This window comes from Bos javanicus, chromosome 16 (genome assembly GCF_032452875.1).
Source record: "Bos javanicus breed banteng chromosome 16, ARS-OSU_banteng_1.0, whole genome shotgun sequence".
In the NCBI taxonomy this organism is placed as follows: Eukaryota; Metazoa; Chordata; class Mammalia; order Artiodactyla; family Bovidae; genus Bos; species Bos javanicus.
Window position 1 is genome coordinate 76,585,955 of NC_083883.1, and position 21,205 is coordinate 76,607,159.

General features: G+C 39.2%; 1 protein-coding gene across 2 annotated transcripts in view; it reads right to left on the reverse strand.

Annotated features, from left to right (window-relative positions):
- LOC133228187 (membrane cofactor protein-like) overlaps positions 1-21,205 on the reverse strand; it is a 61,342-nt gene that overhangs the window by 23,346 nt on the left and 16,791 nt on the right. For both annotated transcript variants that reach the window (XM_061383674.1, XM_061383673.1), the window contains exons 4-6: positions 15,537-15,622; positions 10,645-10,842; positions 5,029-5,211 (exon numbers count right to left, since the gene is read on the reverse strand). In XM_061383674.1, coding sequence (XP_061239658.1) covers positions 5,029-5,211; positions 10,645-10,842; positions 15,537-15,622 — 467 coding nt within the window. The remainder of the gene's footprint in view (positions 1-5,028; positions 5,212-10,644; positions 10,843-15,536; positions 15,623-21,205) is intronic.

The window sequence follows — 21,205 nt, forward strand, 5'->3', positions numbered from 1 at the left end:
CTCTAACTGAGGATAAAAAATGACTGACAATTCTATAATGAGAGTTTATTTTTTATTAGTAAAGGAAAGATCCCTGTAGTCTTTTCATATGCTTTTTCTCACAAAATATTCACCTCTTCTTCGAACAGTAAACTGTATCAGTGTTTTAAAAATCCTTGATTATTGTTCAGTTTCTTTGATCACTTTTGACTCTTTGCCACTCTGTAGACAGTGGCATGCCAGGCCCCCCTGTTCTTCACTGTCTCCTGGAGTTTGTTCAGATTCATGTTTATTGAGTTGGTGATGCCATCCAACCATCTCATCCTCTGTCATCCCTTTCTCCTCCTGCCTTCAATCTTTCCCAGCATCAGGGTCTTTCCCAATGAGTCAGCTCTTTGCATCAGGTGGCCAAAGTATTGGAGTATCAGCTTCAGCATCAACAGCATCAGTCCTTCCAATGAATATTCAGGGTTTATTTCCTTTAGGATGGACTCGTTTGATCTCCTTGCTGTCCAAGAGACTCCAAGAGTCCTCCCAGAACCACAATTCAAAAGCATCAGTTCTTCAGCATTCAACTTTCTTTACGGTCCAACTCTTACATCTGTACATGGCTATTGGAAAACCATAACTTTGACTATATGGACCTTAGTTGGCAAAGGGATGTCTCTGATTTTTAATACACTGTCTAGGCTTGTCATAGCTTTTCTTTCAAGGAGCAGGCATCTTAACTTCATGGCTGCAGTCACTGTCCACAGTGATTTTGGAACTGAAGAAAATAAAATCTGTCACTGCTTCTACTTTTATCCCTTCTATTTGCCATGAAGTGGGGAGACCAGATGCCATGATGTTAGTTTTATCAGTGATGAGTTTTAAGCCAGCTTTTTCACTCTCCTCTTTCAATTTCATCAAGAGGCTCTTTAGTTCCTCCTTCACTTTCTGCCGTTAGAGTGGTATCATCTGCATATGAGGTTGTTGATACATTTCTCAGCAATCTTGATCCCAGCTTATGCTTTATCTAGCCTAGCATTTTGCATGATGTGATCTGCATAGAAGTTAAATAAGCAGGGCAACAATATATAGCCTTGATGTACTTCTTTCCCAATTTTGAACCAGTCTGTTGTTCCATGTCCAGTTCAAACTGTTGCTTCTTGCTCTGCATACAGGTTTCTCAGGAGGCAGGTAACCTGGTCTGGTGTTCCTATCTCTTTAAGAATTTTCCACAGTTTTTTTGATCCACACATCAAAGACTTTCACATAGTCAATGAATCAGTAGATGCTTTTCTGGAATTCCCTTGCTCTGTATGATCCAACGGATGTTGGCAATTTGATCTCTGGTTTGTCTGCCTTTTCTAAACCCAGTTTTTACATCTGGAAGTTTTCATTTCACATACTGCTGAAGCTTAGCTTGAAGGATTTTGAGCATTACCTTACTAGCATGTGAACTGAGCACCCTTGTACGATGGTTTGAACATTCGTGGCATTGTCGTTCTTTAGGATTGAAATGAAAACTGACCTTTGCCAGTCCTGTGGCCACTGATGAGTTTTCCAAATTTGCTGACATATTGAGGGCAGCACTTTAACAGTCACATCTTTTAGAACTTTAAATGGCTCAGTTGGAATTCCATCACCTCCATTAGGTTTGCTCATATAATACTTCTTGAGGCCCACTTGACTTCACACCCCAGGATGCCTGGCTCTAGGTGAGTCACCACACGATGCGGTCATTCAGGTCATTGAGACCTTTGTCTGTGCAGTTCTCCTCTGTACTCTTGCTCCCTCTGCTTCATCTCTTCTGCTTCTGTTAGCGCCCTGTCGTTTCTGTCCTTTGTGGTCTGCATCCTTGCAGAATATGCTCCCTTGATATCTCCAATATTCGTGAAGAGATCTCCAGTCTTTCCCATTCTATTGTTTCCTTCTTTCTTTGTTCATTTAAGAAGGCCTTCCTATCTCTCCTTGCTATTCTCTGGAACTCTGCATTCAGTTGGATATATCTTTCCTTTTCTCCCTTGCCTTTAGCATCTCTTCTTTTCATGGCTATTTGTAAAGCCTCTTCAGACAATCACTTTGCCATCTTGTATTGCTTTTTCTTCTTATGAAATGTTTATGGTCAACTTTGAAAAAGGCATATCGACAAACACTGTATACCACAGTGCATAGTCTCACTAACCATATGAGTAAACATGGGTGGGACTGTGAGTATAGATTTAATATGCAATATTTATATATATAATATAATATATAAAATATTTACATAAAATATGTAATTATATAATTTATATATAAAATTTTATAATTTATATAGTTCAGTTCAGTTGCTTAGTCGTGTCCGATTCTTTGCGACCCCATGAATCGCAGCATGCCAGGCCTCCCTGTCCATCACCAACTCCCAGAGTTCACTCAAACTCATGTCCATCGAGTCAGTGATGCCATCCAGCCTTCTCATCCTCTGTTGTCCCCTTCTCCTCCTGCCCCCAATCCCTCCCAGCATCAGAGTCTTTTCCAATGAGTCAACTCTTCACATGAGGTGGCCAAAGTCCTGGAGTTTCAGCTTTAGCATCATTCCTTCCAAAGAAATCCCAGGGCTGATCTCCTTTAGAATGGACTGGTTGGATCTCCTTGCAGTCCAAGGGACTCTCAAGAGTCTTCTCCAACACCACAGTTCAAAAGCATCAATTCTTCGGTGCTCAGCCTTCTTCACAGTCCAACTCTCACATCCATACATGACCACTGGAAAAACCATGGCCTTGACTAGATGGACCTTTGTTGGCAAAGTAATGTCTCTGCTTTTGAATATGCTATCTAGGTTGGTCACAACTTTCCTTCCAAGGAGTAAGTGTCTTTTAATTTCATGGCTGCAGTTACCATCTGCAGTGATTTTGGAGCCCCCAAAAATAAAGTCTGACACTGTTTCCCCATCTATTTCCCACGAAGTGATGGGACCGGATGCCATGATCTTCGTTTTCTGAATGTTGAGCCTTAAGCCAACTTTTTCACTCTCCACTTTCACTTTCATCAAGAGGCTTTTTAGTTCCTCTTCACTTTCTACTATAAGGGTGGTATCATCTGCATATGGAGAAGGCAATGGCACCCTACTCCAGTACTGTTGCCCGGAAAATCCCATGGATGGAGGAGCCTGGTAGGCCGCAGTCCATGGGGTCGCTAAGAGTCAAACACGACTGAGCAACTTCACTTTCATTTTCCACTTTGATGCATTGGAGAAGGAAATGGCAACCCACTCCAGTGTTCTTGCCTGGAGAATCGCATGGACGGAGAAGCCTGGTAGGCTGCAGTCCATGGGGTCGCACAGAGTCGGACATGACTGAAGCGACTTAGCAGCAGCAGCATCTGCATATCTGAGGTTATTGATATTTCTCCCGGCAATCTTGATTCCAGCTTGTGTTTCTTCCAGCCCAGCACTTCTCATGATGTACTCTGCATATAAATTAAATAAGCAGGGTGACAATATACAACCTTGATGTACTCCTTTTCCTATTTGGAACCAGTCTATTGTTCCATGTCCAGTTCTAAATAAATAAATATATTTATATATAAATATATGAGATATACATATATATCTCATCCATCAGAAAAACATATTTTTCCCCACAAAACTTCATAGCACTCACCAAAGTACTCAAAGAGGCTACTGGGTACCAGGTTTACAGGAATTACAAAAAGGAGTTCTAATTACCATGTTAACATGAATAATGCCCCTCAATACTCTAAACTATTTGGACAATAGGAAACACATTAGAAGCCAGTAAGTGACATTTGTTTGTGTCAATGGACAACAGGAAACTAGAACCCACAGAAATGATGTTATTTGACTGAGCAGAGCCAGCTAGGACCCTGAGAGCACCTGCCCAGGCTAACCCTCTTCCGAGTGTTCCTCTTGTCTCTAGCTTCTGATGCAACTAAATAGAAGCAGCCAGATAAAGCAACCCCGAAATTAGGAAGACAATTTCTTCCACCATATCAAATAGTCTCTTAAGTCTTAGGAAGAGCAGCTGACAAATAGTCCCTGCCAGAAATCCTCCATGTCATTTCAGTAAGGACTTTTCCTGTTTTTCAGTTGTTAAGAAATTTACATTCTGTTGCAAAATAAAAATGCCCAGTAAACAGAAAAATAATAATTGTATGAGGTGGGAATGATGGGGGTGGTAGAAATACTGGTATTATTCTGGTGACAGCAGAAATTACCCAGTTTTATGAAAAGAAGTGGGTGCAGTCTGGAAAATGAAACACAGTCTTGGATCTGGAAAATATTCTCTAAATGTGATGCTGGAAGTCACACAAGCTGCCTTTAAAGAGCTTTCTAAATCCAGGCACTGTGCTACAGGGTTTAAATGGGCCTATTTTAACTTTGCTTCACCCAGTGAGGAAAGCACAAACCTTTACATGGAAGTAAGCATATGTGAAGCTTACATACCTTGCCCAAGTTTACATACCTGTTGATATCTGCAGACCTCAACAAATACTTTTAGAATCACTAAGTATAACTAAATGGCTGTGAATATATTCTTCCTCTTTTTATTACTGAAAATGATGAATGAGTGTAAATTGTATGAATTTAAAGAATTTTTTATAAAATATAAGCAAGAAGATACTAAATCTGAATGGCTCAAAGTTGTGATCTTCGTATTGAGAGAAATCACCACTGAAAAAGAAATAATGTAGGGCCAACCAGGTGAGATTACGGCTTTCATTTCATTTACATGAATTACGCCTCTCATTCTTTTCTTGACTTCAATAGATAAAAATTCTCATGCTTCAGTTTACTTTGAAAGATGGTTCCCCATTTATTTTTATACATAAAAATACTGAACAAGAGAAATACATACTCCTGTGTTATTTGAAACAGAACGTGCTAAGACTCCATAAAGCATACCAAATCACAATAGAATTCTATGTAAATTCTGACATACATCTGCCATGGAAATGGGTACAAGACAGAGTTAAGTACAAAGATTTTTTTCAATTATTATCAATGTTTCAATTAGTCTTAAAAACTAAAAGACAAAATTAGAAAAAGTAAAAAACCACTTGTACCTTTAATACAGGTTGGCATCTCAGGTTCCCAAGTGTCATTACCACCACAGAACACTAGGTTGCTGCCATTCAGGTAAAAACCCTGGAGGCACTCAAACACCACCACTGACTGGTACGAAAATTTGTCTCTACTTCCTGACACCATTATTCCATGTTCGAGAAATGGCCGTTGACATTTGACAACTGGAACGTGGAGAAAATCCAGAATTAATAAAAAGCTGCTTTCACACGGGACCTGAAAAACCAGTGCAAAGTGGGAAGAAAGAGGCCAGGAGTAAAAAGCAAGAGGCTAACTGGAAAAGAAGACTTCATTTGTGCATTGAATCCCAGGGAAACAGATTTAGAAAAACAGTATTTTTCCACCTAGAAGAGACTGTTGTTATAGTTGATTGGCTCCCTACAATTTTTGTACGTTGATCCTATAGTTTGTGATCTTGCTAAAACATCAGTTTTTGAGACAATCGTGTTGTAAGTGAATACGGACTATTTTATTTCTTTCTCTCCAATGTAGTTGTTCAGTCATTCAGTTGTATCCAACTCTTTGTGACCCCATGGACTGTGGCATGCAGGACTTCCATGGACTGTGGCATGCAGGACTTCCCTTTGTTGAGAAGTTCTATATTAAGTAAGGATCATGTTTATAATGTTCTTTCACATTTTTTGTCTGCCTTTGGTATCAGGGTAAAGTCCCCATGAAATGAGTTGAGAAGCACTTGTTTCTCAAATTTCTTGAAGAGTTTGTGTAGAGGTGCTATTATTTATTCCTGCAGTGTATGGTAAATTCCCCAAGAAGGCCATCTCTCAGATCAAGGAGGTCTCTGTTCTCATTGTGGGAAGGTTTTTAAATACAAATTATATTTCCTTAATAGGTATAAGACTATTCAGGCTACCTACATCTTTGTGTGGAGATATTTTGGTATATTTTTCTTCAAGTTCAGTTCAGTCGCTCAGTCGTGTCCGACTCTTTGTGACCCCATGAACTGCAGCATGCCATCACCTCCCTGTCCATCACCAACTCCCGGAGGTCACTCAGACTCACGTCCTTTGAGTCATTGATGCCATCCAGCCATCTCATCCTCTGTCGTCCCCTTCTCCACCTGCCCTCAATCTTTCCCAGCATCAGGGTCTTTTCCAATGAGTCAACTCTTCGCATGAGGTGGCCAAAGTACTGGAGTTTCAGCTTCAACATCAGTCCTTTCAATGAATACACAGGACTGAACTCCTTTAGGATGGACTGCTTGGATCTCTTTGCAGTCCAAGGTACTCTTAAGACACTTCTCCAACACCACAGTTCAAAAGCAGCAATTCTTTGGCACTCAGCTTTCTTTATAGTCCAACTCTCACATCCATACATGACCACTGGAAAAACCATAGCCTTGACTAGACTGATCTTTGTTGGCAAAATAATGTCTCTGCTTTTTAATATGCTGTCTAGGTTGGTCATAACTTTCCTTCCAAGGAGTAAGTGTCTTAATTTCATGGCTGCAATCACAATCTGCAGTGATTTTGGAGCCCAGAAAAATAAAATCAGCCACTGTTTCCACTGATTCCCCATCTGTCATGAAGTGATGGGACCAGATACCATGATCTTAGTTTTCTGAATGTTGAGCTTTCAGCCAACTTTTTCACTCTCCTCTTTCACTTTCATCAAGAGGCTTTTTAGTTCTTCACTTTCTGCCATAAGGGTGGTGTCATCTGCATATCTGAGGTTATTGATATCTCTCCCAGCAATCTTGATTCCACCTTGTGCTTCACCCAGCCCAGCATTTATCAGGATGTACTCTGCATAGAAGTTAAATAAGCAGGGTGACAATATATAGCCTTGATGAACTCCTTTTCCTATTTGGAACCAGTCTGTTGTTCCATGTCCAGTTCTGACTGTTGCTTCCTGACCTGCATACAGGTTTCCCAAGAGGCAGGTCAGGTGGTCTGGTATTCCCATCTCTTTCAGAATTTTCCACAGTTTATTGTGATCCACACAGTCAAAGGCTTTGGCATAGTCAATAAACAAGAAATAGATGTTTTTCTGGAACTCTCTTGCTTTTTCAATGATACAGCAGATGTTGGCAATTTGATCTCTGGTTCCTCTGCCTTTTCTAAAACCAGCTTGAATATCAGGAAGTTCACGGTTCACGTATTGCTGAAGCCTAGCTTGGAGAATTTTGAGCATTACTTTACTAGCGTATGAGATGAGTGCAATTGTGTGGTAGTTTGAGCATCCTTTGGCATTGCCTTTCTTTGGGATTGGAATGAAAACTGACCTTTTCCAGTCCTGTGGCCACTGCTGAGTTTTCCAAATGTGCTGGCATATTGAGTGCAGCACTTTCACAGCATCATCTTTTAGGATTTGAAATAGCTCAACTGGAATTCCATCACCTCCCCTAGCTTTATTTGTAGTGATGCTTCCTAAGGCCCACTTGACTTCGCATTCCAGGATGTCTGGCTCTAGGTGAGTGATCACACCATTGTGATTATCTGGGTCATGAAGATCTTTTTTGTACAGTTCTTCTGTGTATTCTTTCTGTCCTTTATTGAGTCCATCTTTGCATGAAATGTTCCCTTGGTATCTCTAATTTTCTTAAAGAGATCTCTACTCTTTCCTATTCTATTTTTTTTCCCTCTATTTCTTTGCATTTATCGCTGAGGAAGGCTTTCTTATCTCTCCTTGCTATTCGTTGGAACTCTGCATTCAAAAGGGTATATCTTTCCTTTTCTCCTCTGCTTTTCACTTCCCTTCTTTTCACAGCTACTTGTAAGGCCTCCTCAGACAGCCATTTTTCTTTTTTGCATTTCTTTTTCTTGGGGATGGTCTTGATCCCTGTCTCCTGTACAATGTCATGAACCTCCATCCATAGTTCATCAGGCACTCTGTCTATCAGATCTAGTCCCTTAAATCTATTTCTCACTCCACTGTATAGTCATAAGGGATTTGATTTAGGTCATACCTGAATGGTCTAGTGGTTTTCCCTACTTTCTTCAATTTAAGTCTGAATTTGGTAATAAGCAGTTCATGGTCTGAGCCACAGTCAGCTCCCGGTCTTGTTTTTGCTGACTGTACAGAGCTTCTCCATCTTTGGCTGCAAAGAATATAACCAGTCTGATTTTGGTGTTGAGCATCTGGTGATGTCCACATGCAGAGTCTTCTCTTGTGTTGTTGGAAGAGGGTGTTTGCTATGACCAGTGCGTTCTCTTGTCAGAACTCTATTATCCTTTGCCCTGCTTCATTCTGTACTCCAAGGCCAAATTTGCGTGTTACTCCAGGTGTTTCTTGACTTCTTACTTTTGCATTTCAGTCCCCTATAATGAAAAGGACATCTTTTTGGGGTGTTAGTTCTAGAAGGTCTTGCAGGTCTCCATAGAACTGTTCAACTTCAGCTTCTTAAGCATTATTGGTTGGGGCATAGACTTGAATTACCGTGATACTGAATGGTTTGCTCTGGAAACGAATGGAGATCATTCTGTCATTTCTGAGATTGCATCCAAGTACTGCATTTCAGACTCTTTTGTTGATTATGATGGCTACTCCATTTCTTCTAAGGGATTCCTGCCCACAGTAGTAGATACAATGGTCATCTGAGTTAAATTCACCCATCCCAGTCCATCTTAGTTCACTGATTCCTAGAATGTCAATGTTCACTCTTGCCATCTCCTGTTTGACTACCTGCAATTTGCCTTGATTCATGGACCTAATATTCCAGGTTCCTATGCAATATTGCTCTTTACAGTATGGAATGTTGCGTCTATCACCAGTCCCATTCACAACTGGGTGTTGTTTTTGCTTTGGCTCCATCCCTTCATTCTTTCTGGAGTTATTTCTCCACTGATCTCCAGTAGCATATTGGGTACCTTCTGACCTGGGGAGTTCATCTTTCTTTGTCCTATCTTTTTGCCTTTTCATACTGTTCATGGGGTTCTCAAGGCAAGAATACTGAAGTGGTTTGTTTTTTGTTTTTTCAAAGGAATTTTGAAAACTTTTCTTCAAAGCAATTTGTTAATTTCATTTGTTGTCAAATTTATAAGCATGAATTTGTGATATTACAACTATCATCATCATCGTATTCTTTAATCATCCCTTTAAATGTCTGTATAATATATTAGCAATGTCTTCTTTTATATTCTTTGTAAAAGTTTATTTTTAATTTTTAAACAGCTTTTAAAGGGAACATTCCATTTACGGTTATTACAAAATAGCGACTATGTTCCTCATGTCATACAACACATTCTTGTAGCCTGTCTTATAGCCATGCTCCCTACCCCTATATTGCCTCTCTTTCCTCTCCCTGCTAATAACCGGTAGCTTGTTCTCTGTATCTGTAAGTCTGTTTCTTTTTTGTTATATTTACTAGTTTGTTGTATTATTTAGATTTTCTATATAAATGATACCATATGATATTTTTCTTTCTCTGATTTATTAAATATCTTTTTTCTTTCTTGTCAGCCTAGTTATAGCTTTATTTATCAACCTTCTCCAAGAACCACAGAGTTTCATTGGTTTTCTGTATTATTTTCTCTTTACAATTTTATTGATCTTTCTCTATTTATGATTATCTTATGTCTCCTTATTTTGAGTTCGTTTGCTCTTTCTTTTTTAGTTTTGTAAGGTGGAAGCTTCAATTATTGACTTGAGACTTTTCTTTTTCCTAACACAAATTCATGCTATAAATTTCCCTCTAAGCAATGCTTTTGCTTATCATACACATTTTGCTATTTTGATATATCATGTTTTTCATTTTTATTCAATTCAGAATATGTTCTAACTTTCCTTGTTACTTAACTATGGGTTATTTATGAGTATCTTTCATAATTTTCAAATATTTGAGAATTTTCTAGACTAGATGTTTTAATTTCTGCATTTATTCCATTTTGATCAGATAATGTATTCAGAATGATTTTAATTCTTTGGAATGTGGTAGAGTATGATCTCCCTTAGAAAATGTTCCCTGCACAGCTGAAAAGAGTAAACATTATCCTGTGCTCAGTGATTGTTTCCTTCCAAGAGTCAAAGCCCCTCTAGCATCTCCTTGCTTCATGTCACTCGAGTGCCTTAAACATTGTTTTAAAAATATATTTTGTCCAGAGTTTGTCATTATTATCAATGAGAGAGTTAGCCTTTAAAAATCTGCCCTGTCATTGTTTGTAGCCAGAACGCTCAGACATCTTGCAATATAAGGAAAAACTTTACTTTTAAGGCAGTGTGTGTTGAATTTTTTAGTTTTTGAAGCAAAAAATCCCAACTTTTATACACACACACATATTAGTTCACAATGTGTAAACTGGAATGTCAGTAACATCTGGGGTGAGGAGTGGGAAACCCCACAACTAGAACTATTTTCTATTCAATTCGGCCTAAATTAAATTAGAAGTCAATGTAAACAGAGGAGGAAACTTTCATGATTGTTTTACTCATTGGAAAAATTATTTACTTATTGGTAAAACTCAATGGACATGAGTTTGAGCAAGCTCCAAGAAATGGTGAAGGACAGAGAAGCCTGGCGTCCTGCAGTCCATGAGGTTGCAAAGAGTCGGACACAGCTAAGTGACTGAACAACAACAAAACTATTTACAAAGTATTCCACAGTAGTTACAAATAAAGGAGATAAATGGAAATATGATTACCTTTACATAGAGGAGGGTCACTACTCCATTTGTTAGGTTCAATACAAATTAGCTTGTTCTGTCCAACAAGTGAATATTCATCTGGTCCATTTGAAGGATCACAACTATAAGTTATTAATTCATTATATTCAAATATATTCCTGTAGCTATTGGTGTGTTTTCCATGTTTTATTTTTGGAGGTTGTCCACAATAAATCTCTTAAAAAGGGAAAAAAAGAGCAAACGAAGGCAAAAGAAAGGCGAAAGAGTAAGACAGCATTAGTAAAGTCCTATGCGCTACCTTCAATATGCTCTTTAACTTAGGATTTCTAGAAGTTAACTGTGAATCCATTACCCATTCAGGGAAAGTTTCCATGAGAGAATGTATTATCCCAAATTCAACTCATATAGAAATTAACTTTTAAGAACCAAACTCATTTCCTTAAATACCTATTAAAGTATCTATATGAAATTCCTATATTATCTATAAGGACATGCAAAGTTTTGTTCTAGACATCAAAAGAGATGAAAATTTAATGAGAAAATATGCTTGTGGCTACATGGAAACTTACATTACCATATGTGAAATAGGTAGCCAACGGGAATTTGCTGTATGGCCCAGAAAACTCAAACAGGGGCTCTGTATCAACCTAGAGGGGTGGGGTGGGGAGGGAGATGGGAGGGAGTTCCAAAAGGGAGGGGATACATGTATGCCTATGGCTGATTCATACTGAGGTTTGACAGAAAACATCAAAATTCTGTAAAGCAATTATCCTTCAATTTAAAAAATTAATTAATTTAAAAATAATAATAAAATCCACCACTAGCTAAGAAATTCTTTATAATTTATAAACATATCCATTCACTAGATCAGAGTCTTATTTCACTGTCATCCTTGTAACTGTATAGTGAAATTTCCCAGAATCTACAAATTCTGTGAATTTGAAACAGACTGAATCCAGATGTCTTCCTTTAAGCCAGATACTTGCAAAAAAATGTAAAACAATGCCACTATTCTCACTGTTTTGGAAATTTTTTATTTTTTCATAAAAATATGGTGTATATGTTAACATGTATTGACTTTATACAAGTCTTAAAATTGATTTAATAAAAAATGATTTTAAAAACTTTCATTCTAATTTCAGTAAAATGAATACCAGTAGACATAAATCACACAAAGAAAGTTTCCCAGGCGGCGCTAGTAGTAAGAACCCGTCTGCCAATACAGGAGACATAAGAGACGCAGGTTCATTCTCTGGGTGGGGAAGATCCCAAGGAGGGTGGCATGGTAACCCACTCTAGCATTCTTGCCTGGAGAATCCCAGGGTGGGCTACAGTCCATAGGTCACAGAGTTGGACACGACTGAAGCAACTTAGCACAGCAAGGCACATAAAGAAAAGCTCTTTGGGATAATTGCTGATTTAAAAGCAAAAACACTTTTGATTTCTCCTTCATATTTGAGTGAGATCCTTGCTGGGCACAATAATCTGGGCTGTAGGTTATTTTCTTTCATCACTTTAAGTACGTCTTACCATTCCCTCCTGGCTTGGAGAGTTTCTATTGAAAGACCAGCTGTTTATCCTTATGGGAATTCCCTTGTGTGTTATTTGTTGTTTTTCCCTTGCTGCTTTTAATATTTGTTCTTTGTGTTTGATCTTTGTTAATTTGATTAATATGTGTCTTGGAGTGTTTCGCCTTGGGTTTATCCTGTTTGGGATTCTCTGGGTTTCTTGGACTTGAGTGATTATTTCCTTCCCCATTATGGGAAGTTTTCAACTGTTATCTCCTCAAGTATTTTCTCATGGTCTTTCTTTTTGTCTTCTTCTTCTGGAACCCCTATGATTTGAATGTTGTAGTGTTTAATATTGTCCTGGAGGTCTCTGAGATTGTCCTCATTTCTTTTAATTAGATTTTCTTTTTTCCTCTCTGATTCATTTATTTCTACCATTCTATCTTCTAATTCACTAATCCTATCTTCTGCCTCTGTTATTCTACTATTTGTTGCCTTCAGAGTGTTTTTGATCTCATTTATTGCATAATTCATTATATATTGACTCTTTTTTATTTCTTCTAGGTCCTTGTTAAACCTTTCTTGCATCTTCTCAATCCTTGTCTCCAGGCTATTTATCTGTGATTCCATTTTGATTTCAAGATTTTGGATCAACTTCACTATCATTATTCGGAATTCTTTATCAGGTAGATTCCCTATCTCTTCCTCTTTTGTTTGGTTTGGTGGGCATTTATCCTGTTCCTTTATCTGCTGGGTATTCCTCTGTTTCTTCATCTTGTTTAAATTGCTGAGTTTGGGGTGTCCTTTCTGTATTCTGGCAGTTTGTGGAGTTCTCTTTATTGTGGCATTTCCTCACTGTGTGTGGGTTTGTACAGGTGGCTTGTCAAGGTTTCTTGGTTAGGGAAGCTTGTGTCGGTATTCTGGTGGGTGGAGCTGGATTTCTTCTCTCTGGAGTGCAATGAAGATGCAGAGAAAGCCTTTGACAAAATTCAACATCCATTTATGATAAAAACTCTCCAGAAAGCAGGAATAGAAGGAACATACCCCAACATAATAAAAGCTATATATGACAAGCCAACAGCAAACATTATCCTCAATGGTGAAAAATTGAAAGCATTTCCTCTAAAGTCAGGAACAAGACAAGGGTGCCCACTTTCACCATTACTATTCAACATAGTTTTGGAAGTTTTGGCCACAGCAATCAGAGCAGAAAAAGAAATAAAAGGAATCCAAATTGGAAAAGAAGAAGTAAAACTCTCACTGTTTGCAGATGACATGATTCTCTACATAGAAAACCCTAAAGACTCCACCAGAAAATTACTAGAACTAATCAATGAATATAGTAAAGTTGCAGGATATAAAATCAACACACAGAAATCCCTTGCATTCCTATACACTAATAATGAGAAAATAGAAAGAGAAGTTAAGGAAACAATTCCATTCACCATTGCAACAAAAAGAATAAAATACTTAGGAATATATCTACCTAAAGAAACTAAAGACCTATATATAGAAAACTATAAAACACTGGTGAAAGAAATCAAAGAGGACACTAATAGATGGAGAAATATACCATGTTCATGGATTGGAAGACTCAATATAGTGAAAATGAGTATACTACCCAAAGCAATTTATAGATTCAATGCAATCCCTATCAAGCTACCAACGGTATTCTTCACAGAGCTAGAACAAATAATTTCACAATTTGTATGGAAATACAAAAAACCTCAAATAGCCAAAGCCATCTTGAGAAAGAAGAATGGAACTGGAGGAATCAGCCTGCCTGACTTCAGGCTCTACTACAAAGCCACAGTCATCAAGACAGTATGGTACTGGCACAAAGACAGAAATATAGATCAATGGAACAAAATAGAAAGCCCAGAGATAAATCCACACACATATGGACAACTTATCTTTGACAAAGGAGGCAAGAATATACAATGGATTAAAGACAATCTCTTTAACAAGTGGTGCTGGGAAAACTGGTCAACCACTTGTAAGAATGAAACTAGAACACTTTCTAACACCATACACAAAAATAAACTCAAAATGGATTAAAGATCTAAATGTAAGACCAGAAACTATAAAACTCCTAGAGGAGAACATAGGCAAAACACTCTCTGACATACATCACAGCAGGATCCTCTATGATCCACCTCCCAGAATATTGGAAATGCAAAAATAAACAAATGGGACCTAATTAAACTTAAAAGCTTCTGCACAACAAAGGAAACTATAAGCAAGGTGAAAAGACAGCCTTCAGAATGGGAGAAAATAATAGCAAATGAAGCAACTGACAAACAACTAATCTCAAAAATATACAAGCAACTCCTACAGCTCAATTCCAGAAAAATAAATGACCCAATCAAAAAATGGGCCAAAGAACTAAATAGACATTTCTCCAAAGAAGACATACAGATGGCTAACAAACACATGAAAAGATGCTCAACATCACTCATTATCAGAGAAATGCAAATCAAAACCACCATGAGGTACCATTTCACGCCAGTCAGAATGGCTGCGGTCCAAAAGTCTACAAGTAATAAATGCTGGAGAGGGTGTGGAGAAAAGGGAACCCTCTTACACTGTTGGTGGGAATGCAAACTAGTACAGCCACTATGGAGAACAGTGTGGAGATTCTTTAAAAAACTGGAAATAGAACTGCCTTATGATCCAGCAATCCCACTGCTGGGCATACACACTGAGGAAACCAGAAGGGAAAGAGACACTTGTACGCCAATGTTCATCGCAGCACTGTTTATAATAGCCAGGACATGGAAGCAACCTAGATGTCCATCAGCAGATGAGTGGATAAGAAAGCTGTGGTACATATACACAATGGAGTATTACTCAGCCATTAAAAAGAATACATTTGAATCAGTTCTAATGAGGTGGATGAAACTGGAGCCTATTATACAGGGTGAAGTAAGCCAGAAAGAAAAACACCAATACAGTATACTAACACATATATATGGAATTTAGAACGATGGTAACAATAACCCTGTATACGAGACAGCAAAAGAGACACTGATGTATAGAACAGTCTTTTGGACTCCGTGGGAGAGGGAGAGAGTGGGATGATTTGGGAGAATGGCATTGAAATATGTATAATATCATATATGAAATGAGTCGCTAGTCCAGGTTCGATACACGATACTGGATGCTTGGGGCTGGTGCACTGGGACGACCCAGAGGGATGGTATGGGGAGGGAGGAGGGAGAAGGGTTCAGGATGGGGAACACATGTATACCTGTGGCAGATTCATTTTGATATATGGCAAAACCAATACAATATTGTAAAGTTAAATAAAATAAAATTTAAAAAAATAAAAGCAAAAACAGATCCTGAAGCCAAAAAGTTTGAACATTCTTGATCTAAATTCTAAAGTGAGAATTTACTTACTTTCACAGTGTGGAATTGTATCACTCCAAGACACATTCTCTCCAATAAGATTACAAATTATAATAGGTTTTCCTCTTAAGAAATAACTAAATAGAAAAAAGAAAAGGTTACTATTTCTTTAACAGCACACATAATAATGAAAACTTGTATCTGGCTGTTTTTCTATACTCTAGTACTTGGAGGGAGACGTTTCTTAAGTGACATGATAAAAATGAAAGTGCTAACCAAGTCTGCAATTCTAATCAAATAAAGAGTTATTGCCTGTGAACACACATTGGCCCACAGCAAAAAGCCTCCATGACTGTCATGCTGTCAGGCTGGCATCTTTGCTCTCTCTGGCAAATGCATCACTTTCACCTCTAAGCTTTTGCTCCCACCACTGTGTTCAGTTAGAACTGAGAAAGAGAGACCAGGCTCTAGAGCTTGGCTGCCTGGATTCAAATTCTAGTTGCATGACGGACTTGTTATTTGAGCTTGGGAAAGTCTTTCTACTGTTTTTCTTGTTCAATTTCCTCATCTATGTAAATGACACAATAGCATACCTCATGGGATTGTTTAGAGAATAAGGTAGCATCTGACACATAGTGAGTGCTGGGTAAGTTTTAGCTCTTTTTAATATTCTTTAGATCAGAATATCTTCCTAGGAACAGCTTAGGACTGCTACTTAATGCAATCTTCTCTTAATCTTTTCTGATAATTTAAATTCACAGTGCTCTCTCCTCCCTCTGGACTCTCATTGTAATGATCATAAATAATTTTATGTATTCGTCACTTCTTATTTACTATTTTGCTTTAATATATTATACTAGTATATATTGTGTTTCAATTTTTTTATTTTTTTTGAGAACAGTCTATGCTTTAAGTTTTTGGAACCTCTCAAAGTGCCTAATAGGCTCTCTATATCTATGACAGGACGTTCTAATATCTTTATTTGATCAATTTAAAACTAATCAGTGAAACTGCTTGCACAGGGTTCTAGTAGACTTGTCCATCAAGTTCCCTCATTTTTTGTATATTGTAGTGTTTTAGGAGAGGACTTGGAGAAGGTGGCAGAGTTGGAGGCACTAGGAATCTGTCTCCATAACTCGACAAAAACTACAAGGGCAGAGTCTGCCTGATGTCACTATTTTGGGGCTTTGGAGTCTGTTGAAGAATTGTAAGTTCCAGAGGAAAACTCAGACAGGAAAATCACATTCATTTCAGTCAATTTTAGCTCTTAGGAAAATAGCAGCTACCCATTCCCACTCTCAGCAGTGTAGCAGGCAGCTGTGCATGTGTTCCTGAGCAGCTCACACACAGATTGCAGGAGGCAGAGCACCCAGAAAGGACTGTCCTCCAAGAACCAAGGATTTGTACTCTGATTGCTGACTTTTGTTCCTGATCACAGGAAATGGTGGGTAGCCATTGTTGTCATGTCTTGCTGATGCTTGCAAGGACCTTCCTTGTTGGTTGAAGTGAATTACATGGGATTTAAAGATCGAGCACCATTTGCTTCCAATTTGATTTTTGCTTTCAACTTCATTTTAATGCTTCAGGAGCCAATAATTAAAGATTAGACATTCAAAAACAACTGCATATGAGGGGAAATTTAGAAAGTAAGTGTGCATATTCAGGGAAAAACTCAGAAATGGCCTGAGAAGACCTTCAGTTTACAACTCAGGCTGATTTCTGGCAGAGAAATATCCTACAGCAATCAAAAAACAATAACAAAAACTGCAATGTCCAGGGAAAGGGGAGGATCTGACTTCCAAAGTTACCATATTATTAAATTCCAATGTCCAGTATTCCACAAAAAATCACCAGGCATACAAAGAAACAGGAAAGTATGGCCCATTCAAAATAAAAATAAAATTAAATGAACAGAAACTGCTCCTGAAAAACATCTGATGACAGATTAGACAAGGACTATCTTAAATATGCTCAAACAACTAAAGAAAGATGTGCAGAAAATCAAGAAAATGATGTATGAGCAAAGCAGAACAGTCATAAGGAGAATGCTCATGTGTGCCCACTCAGTTGTGTCTGACTGTGACCCCATGGACTGCAGCTTGCCAGGCTTCTCTGCCATGAAATTTTCCAGGCAAGAACACTGGAGTTGGTTGGCATCTCTTACTCCAGAGTATCTTCCCAACTCAGGGATCCATCCCTCATCTCTCATGTCTCCTGCATTGACAGGCAGATTCTTTACCATTGTGCCACCTAGGAAGCCCATCATGAGGAGACAGATAACCTAAGAAGAAATCAAGAAGGAATTCTGGGCTTAAAGTACAATACCTGGTATAAAAAATTCAGTAGAGGGATTTAAAGAAAATTTGAGCAGACAGAAAGAAGAATTAGTGAACCTAAATATAGAATGGGCGAAGTTATTGAATCTGAGCAACAGAAAGAAAAAAGAGTAAAGAAAAATGAGCAGTCCCTAAAGGACTTGTGTGACATCATCAAGTGGATCATACACACCGGGGGAATCTCAGAGGGAGAGGAGAGATAGAAAGCGACAGAAAGAACATTTTAACAATAATGGCAGACCACTTCCAAAACTTGATGAGAAACACAAATACAACTTCCAGGTGAAAAGAACTCAAAGAAGTCCACACTAAGACACATAATAATCAAACTCTCAAAAGACAAAGACAGAGCAGCTAAGATGGCAGAGTAGAAGGACCCTGAACTCACATCCTCTAACAAGAATACCAAAATCACAACAATCTACAGGACAATCATCATCGAAAAAGACTGAAGCCTACCAGAAGAGGTGCCCTAGAGCTAGAAACAAAAAGATGGAACCACAAAGAGACTGGTAGGAGGGCAGATTAGGAATATAATCAAATCCCATTCCCTTAGGTGGGTGCCCCACAAATTGGAGAATAATTATAGAGGTTTTACCACTAGAGTGAATTCTGAGTCCAAATGATGTGCCCCTAGCCCAAGACTCCAGCACTGGGAAGAGGAGATCCCAGAGCATATGGCTTTGAAAGCCACCAGAGCTTGATTACAGGAGCTCACAGGACTGGGAGAAACAGAGACTTCACTCTAAAAGGGTACACAAAAGTCTAATAGACACCAGGAACAAAGGCAAAAGCAATAACTTCATAGGATCCTGGGTCAGAACTACCTATGGATCTTGAAAGGTGTCCTGAGGAAGCAGGGGGTGGCTGTGATTCACTCTGGGAATATAGACATTGGTGGCAGATATACAGGACTTCTCAGATGGCCCAGTAAAGAATCTCCCTGTCAGTGTAGGAGATGCAGGTTGATCCCTGGGTTGGGGAGATTCCCTGGAGAAGAAAATGGTAACACACTCCAGTAGTCTTGCCTGGGAAAGTCCATGGACAGAGGAGCCTGGAGGGCTACAGCCCACGGGGTCACAAAGTTGAACACGACCGAGCACACATGCACGGCAGGTATATCAGGGAACATTCATCTGTGTGAGCTCTCCCAGAGGCTGATATTTTGGCAACAAGACCTGGCCCCACCCAACAGTCTGTAGGATCCAGTGCTGGAAACACCTCAGGCCAAACAACAAATGAGCACGAGCAGACAGGCCGCCTAAAGACTTCCTGAGCCCACAGCCTCATGTGGGCTTCCCTTGTGGCTCAGCTGGGGAAGAATCTGCTCACAGTGCAGGAGACCTGGGTTCAGTCCCTGGACTGGGAAAATCCCCTGGAGAAGGAAAAGGCTAGCCAGTCCAGTATTCTGGCCTGGAGAATTCCATGTACTGTATAGATCACGGGGTTGCAAAGAGTCAGACATGACTGAGCGACTTTCACTTTCACTTCACTAGACAGGACCCTGCCCAACAGAGGACCAAGATCCACCTCCAGGGGCCATGGGGCTGACACTAGAAGCAAGAACATTACAGCCCTGCAGCCTGCAGATTGAGTCAACAAATGCAGGCCAGCTAATCCTGGGCCCTTGAGTGATGAGAGGGGAGTGCACTGCTGGGATGCTTTGAAGGTCATATTTACTATCATTACTCTGAACTCTTTCTTGGGTAGATTCCATTTCTCCATGTCAATTAGTTCTTCTGGGGTTTTATCTTGTTGCTTCATCTGAAATATATTTTTCTGTTTTCATTTTCTTTAATTTGCTATTTGTAGTTTTTGTATGTGGTAAGTTGGTTACTCTTTTTTGATTTTGGAGAAGTGACCCTCTGTAGGAAATGTTCAAAGCATCCCAGCGGTGCACTGGATCCTACAGACTGTTGGGTGGGGCCAGGTCTTGGTGCCAAAATATCAGCCTCTGGGAGAGCTCACACAGATGAATGTTCCCTGATATACCTGCCGTGCATGTGTGCTCGGTCGTGTTCAACTTTGCAACCCCGTGGGCTGTAGCCCTCCAGGCTCCTCTGTCCATGGACTTTCCCAGGCAAGACTACTGGAGTGTGTTACCATTTTCTTCTCCAGGGGATCTTCCTAACCCAGGGATCAACCAAAAGTAGGAAGTCAAGAAACACCTGGAGTAACAGGCAAATTTGGCCTTGGAATACGGAATGAAGAAGGGCAAAGACTAATAGAGTTTTGCCAAGAAAAAGCACTGGTCATACCAAACACTCTCTTCCAACAACACAAGAGAAGACTCTATACATGGACATCACCAGATGGTTAACACTGAAGTCAGATTGATTATATTCTTTGCAGCCAAAGATGGAGAAGCTCTATACAGTCAGCAAAAACAAGACCAGGAGCTGACTGTGGCTCAGATCATGAACTCCTTATTGCCAAATTCAGACTTAAATTGAAGAAAGTAGGGAAAACCACTAGACCATTCAGGTATGACCTAAATCAAATCCCTTATGATTATACAGTGGAAGTGAGAAATAGATTTAAGGGCCTAGATCTGATAGATAGAGTGCCTGATGAACTATGGAATGAGGTTCGTGACATTGTACAGGAGACAGGGATCAAGATCATCCCCATGGAAAAGAAATGCAAAAAAGGAAAATGGCTGTCTGGGAGGCCTTACAAATAGCTGTGAAAAGAAGAGAAGCAAAAAGCAAAGGAGAAATGGAAAGATATAAGCATCTGAATGCAGAGTTCCAAAGACTAGCAAGAAGAGATAAGAAAGCCTTCTTCAGCGATCAATGCAAAGAAATAGAGGAAAACAACAGAATGGGAAAGACTAGAGATCTCTTCAAGAAAATTAGAGATACCAAGGGAACATTTCATGCAAAGATGGGCTCGATAAAGGACAGAAATGGTATGGACCTAACAGAAGCAGAAGATATTAAGAAGAGATGGCAAGAATACACAAAAGAACTATACAAAAAAGATCTTCACGAGCCAGATAATCAGGATGGTGTGATCACTGACCTAGAGCCAGACATCCTGGAATGTGAAGTCAAGTGGGCCTTAGAAAGCATCACTACGAACAAAGCTAGTGGAGGTGATGGAATTCCAGTTGAGCTATTCCAAATCCTGAAAGATGATGCTGTGAAAGTGCTGCACTCAATATGCCAGCAAATCTGGAAAACTCAGCAGTGGCCACAGGACTGGAAAAGGTCAATTTTCATTCCAATCCCAAAGAAAGGCAAGGCCAAAGAATGCTTAAACTACCTCACAACTGCACTCATCTCACACGCTAGTAAAGTAATGCTCAAAATTCTCCAAGCCAGGCTTCAGCAATATGTGAACCGTGAACTTCCTGATGGTCAAGCTGGTTTTAGAAAAGGC